Source organism: Sander lucioperca, chromosome 23 (assembly GCF_008315115.2).
Source record: "Sander lucioperca isolate FBNREF2018 chromosome 23, SLUC_FBN_1.2, whole genome shotgun sequence".
Classification (NCBI taxonomy): Eukaryota; Metazoa; Chordata; class Actinopteri; order Perciformes; family Percidae; genus Sander; species Sander lucioperca.
Window position 1 is genome coordinate 19,360,093 of NC_050195.1, and position 4,461 is coordinate 19,364,553.

A 4,461-nucleotide genomic window follows, 5' to 3' on the forward strand; every position below is an offset into this window, starting at 1 on the left:
AGTGCAAATTTCAATTTACAAGTTCAGATTTTTTTTACAAGCTCTCATGTTTTTTTTCTTTGTATGACTTCAAATTCAGATCACATGTGTGTGAATATTTTTTACAAGTGCAAATTTTATTTTTACAAGTGCAAATTTTATTTTTACAAGTGCAAATTTTAACATACAAGTTCAGATTTTTTGTTCTGCAAGTTCTCACATTGTATTCTACAAGCTCTCCCTTTTTGCACCATATTTACCTTCATAGTATGGTTCCTATTTGAGTTTTTGACAAAAGCAAGGCGCGCTTTTTTTCCAGTACTCTCGCGAGTTTTCTTCGTCAATACGGAAGTCTTCTTTATTTACCCGGGAAATATTCACTGGCGTTCAAACAACGCAACAGTCTTGTCTATGTAAAATCGTCTACTTGTATGTCCACAAAAATGCCCGCAACTTCAGAAATACACACAGCAAGCGGTTGTAAAATGGAGGAGCAGAAGCAGCCCGCGGCGGCGGAAGAAAAGAAGAACTTCGGGGTTTTCTGTGATGAACGCGGGTATCTGAATCAGATCGAGTACATCATGCAGCACGGCCGCAGGAAGGGAGACCGAACCGGGACAGGAGTCATCTCTGTGTTCGGTGCTCAGAGCAGATACAGTCTGCGAGGTTTGTAAGGTTTCACTTTGTTTGTTTGGTAATTATCTATTTACTGTAAATGTTGAGAATGCTGGTAAACAGTGGTGGAGGAAGTAACGTTATTCAGGTCCTTCCTTTACTGAAGTAAAGTATTACTACTATGTAATAAAAAAAAAAATACTCCTGCATAACAGTCCTGCATTCAAAATTCAAAAGCATCTGCAAAATAAGTATCAAAAGTAAATTATCCAGAACGGCCCTCTTCAGAGTGTCATATAACGTTAAAGACATAATAATCATGAGATGTACACACTATTTGGTCGTTTAATTAATCAACAGTGCATCCTTTTTTATGAAGTAACCACGTTTTGTTTGTTAAATCTTAATCTACAAAGTAACTACTAAATAAAGGTGTCAAACGTAGTGGAGTAAGAAATTCAATAGTTCTCCATTTTAGTGGAGTAACAGTTTAAAATAGCATGGAATTAAAGTACTCAAGTAAAGTAAACGTTATTCAGTACATGCGTTTAAATGTACAGTACATGAACCCGGCTGAAATTAGTTTATCACAGATATATTGCTACAGGAATGCCAAATACATGTACAGTGGCTTGCATAAGTTTACACACCCATGCTAAAGTTGACTAAAAAGAGGAATAAAAAAACAAACATCTTTTGGAAATTGATCTTAATTTAAAAAAAAAAAAAAAAAGGAAAAATCCAACCTTTAAGGACACCAATTTTCTTTGTGACTGAATAAGGTATCGTAAATAAATAAATGTTCTTCCTTAAAATACAGGAGGCATAAGTTAGTACACCCCTATGTTAAATTCCCATAGAGGCAGGCAGATTTTTATTTTTAAAGGCCAGTTATTTCATGGATCCAGGATACTATGCATACATATTTTAATTCTGAAGGTCAAAGGAACTTTATCAGGATGCATAGTATCCTGGATCCATGAAATAATTGGCCTTTAAAAATAAAAATCTGCCTGCCTCTATGGGAATTTAACATAGGGGTTGTGTATACTTATGCCCCCTGTATTTTAAGGAAGAACATTTATTTATTTACGATACATTATAAATTCACAAAGAAAATTGGTGTCCTTAAAGGTTGGATTTTCCCTAATTATTTTAATTAAGGCATTAAGATCAATTTCCAAAAGATGTTTTTTTTTTTTTTTTTATTTCTCTTTTTTGTCAACTTTAGCATGGGTGTGTAAACTTATGCAAGCCACTGTATGTTTGTGTTCATTCAGAAAACAGTATCAGCAGTACATAGTTTGTCCACCAGGGAGCACTGACAGGTTTATTTGTAATACATTTCCCATACATGTCTTAGGGCGTTTTCACACATACCTCATTTGGTCCGGACTTTCGGACTTTTCAGTTTGATCCGAACCAAAATTAGAGGTGTGAAACCTCCCCCGGACCACGGTCCGGATCAAAAGACCAAATTTTGGTCCGACCAAAAGAGGTGGTCTCGGTCCGGACCAAACTGAACCATGGTCCAGTTCGTTTACAGTGTGAAAGCATTTTTTGGATGGTTCGGACTTTCGGACCAAATAGAAGAAGCTCTGGCAGGCTCTCCTTGTGTTACAAGACCGGGGAAGCTCCTTTAAGGAATAGCTCGGTGCTTAGTGTGTAGGCTACATGAGAGTGACGGTGACTGCGCTCAGAGCAGACAGCTGTCTGCTACGAGAGCTGAGAATACATCAGCAGTTTATTTGTTAAGTGGTAGTAAATGTACAGTGTAGGTTTCCGTTTGTCTCTGAATAAATTCTCCAGAAAGTTCCAGTGTCTTGCTTCTCAACATCACAACAAAACAAAAAGAGCCGCGGCAGTAGGGGAGAGCAGCAGTCAGCTGAAAAAACTCCGACACAGAGAGAGGATACGAGAGGATGGGGAAGCCCGTCTACAAACCAATCAATTATAAGTATCTGGAGACGCAGCTCACGTATGTGATGACGGCAGGACGTAGTTTTGTCACGTATAGATCTTTAGTGCGCTTGCATAACTGCAGTGTGAAACCAAAACTTACCGGATCAAATGTATACAATGTAACAAAAACATGAACCTTGGTCCGGACCTTGGTTCGGACTTTCATGTGTGAAAACGCCCTTAGTCATAGTTTTTAATAACCAAATTTAAGGGATCTTTATAATCATGTTTGTTTATGTCGTAATATCAAATAACCTGTTCCTGTTTACTTGTAGATCATTTTCCCCTGCTGACAACCAAGAGAGTATTTTGGAAAGGGATCCTTGAAGAACTGCTGTGGTTTATTAAGGTGAGGATGAGAGATAAATAAAATAATTTTTCCTCTAGTGGTATAAAGCCATGCAGATAGTTTTGGGTTTAATGGCTTACTGTAGATTGTAAAATATCCCCATTTGGAAAAAGGACTACCATGGCTCTCCTGAGACACCTCAGATTAAAATCTGAAAACCTAAACCAGAAAATATCTACATCATGGCTACATGCCTGAAAAGATAGCTGAGAAAATATTTATTTAGCAATTTGGGTGAACTCACTCTTTAGGTTCACATGCAGGTTTTGTGTCAAAAAGCACTGAATTGGGCTCTGATATTTCTTTTACTGTGGTCACAGGGATCAACAAATGCCAAGGAGCTCTCAGAGAAAGGGGTGAAGATTTGGGAAGCCAACGGGTCCCGGGACTTCCTGGACAACCTTGGGTTAACAGAGAGAGAGGAAGGCGACCTGGGGCCTGTGTATGGTTTCCAGTGGAGGCACTTTGGTGCAGAGTACACAAACATGCATGCAGGTACAGTTACAGTACAGCTGCACCCAGTTTAACGTGCAGTGACAAAGGCTTGTTTTGTTTATTGGTTGCTACATGGATTAAGTGTGTGGCATCTACTCAAGTCCATATTTACAATCACATATTCCCCTTTTTGAAGGTTTAAACATCTCGTTTTTTTTAAATCAAGTCATCACAAATGCACTCTGTTTTAAGTAGAATTTGAAGTAACCAAATGTGGATTTGGTTTGAATGATCAAAGTCGTTTGGAGATGCTGCTGGCTGAGGCACCATCCAGGCAGTTATTCACACAAAGTATTAATGGACATTTAATTGGGTATCTTTTGTAAAGACTTTGCAACTGGTTGCGGGATCTACATTGGGCATTGCAGTTAGGCTTCTATTTCTAAAAGCAGGACCATCTCTGACAAAAATATAAGTACATTATAAGAGATGTATGCACAATAGAAACAGCTATATTTCAAATGTTTGCAATCTTAAAGGACTAGTTGGAAATTTGTTTACATGAGAAGATTCTTATCACTCCTATGTCTGGACAGTAAATATGAAGCAGCAGACAGTTAGCTTAGCATAAAGACTAATGTAGAAATATTCCTTTAAATAGATCATATTTGGTAGGCATATTGCACAATAGCAGCTACACGCACATAACTGTTTAATACTGTGCCTCAGATCTTAAAGGATCCTTTTTTATAAATGTCTTCAACAGATTACACGGGACAAGGTGTTGACCAGCTGCAGAAGGTCATTGATACTATCAATAAGAATCCAGAGGACAGACGGATCATCATGTGTGCGTGGAACCCCAAAGGTGTGGCATGTACACATTTTAAACTTCTTGAGAATGAATCTCTAATTGCTCTAAAGCTCTCTTTAAACCTGATCGAGTGATGTTCTATCATTTTAAATCTCGTCTTGTCATATGTTGTTGCAGACCTGCCCCTCATGGCTCTGCCCCCCTGCCACGCCCTCTGTCAGTTCTACGTGTGTGATGGCGAGCTGTCGTGTCAGCTGTACCAGCGTTCAGGTGATATGGGCCTGGGGGTGCCTTTCAATATCGCCAG

At 38.6% G+C, this 4,461-nt stretch overlaps 1 protein-coding gene across 2 annotated transcripts in view; it reads left to right on the plus strand.

The window, feature by feature from the left end:
* Positions 1 to 275: 275 nt before the first annotated feature.
* Positions 276 to 4,461, plus strand: part of tyms (thymidylate synthetase) — a 15,987-nt gene continuing 11,801 nt past the window's right edge. For both annotated transcript variants that reach the window (XM_035998086.1, XM_031292868.2), the window contains exons 1-5: positions 276 to 645; positions 2,832 to 2,905; positions 3,226 to 3,400; positions 4,107 to 4,208; positions 4,332 to 4,461. The exon at positions 4,332 to 4,461 is cut by the window's right edge and continues 46 nt beyond it. In XM_035998086.1, the coding sequence (XP_035853979.1) occupies positions 411 to 645; positions 2,832 to 2,905; positions 3,226 to 3,400; positions 4,107 to 4,208; positions 4,332 to 4,461 (716 nt within the window). In that variant the 5' untranslated portion in view covers positions 276 to 410. The remainder of the gene's footprint in view (positions 646 to 2,831; positions 2,906 to 3,225; positions 3,401 to 4,106; positions 4,209 to 4,331) is intronic.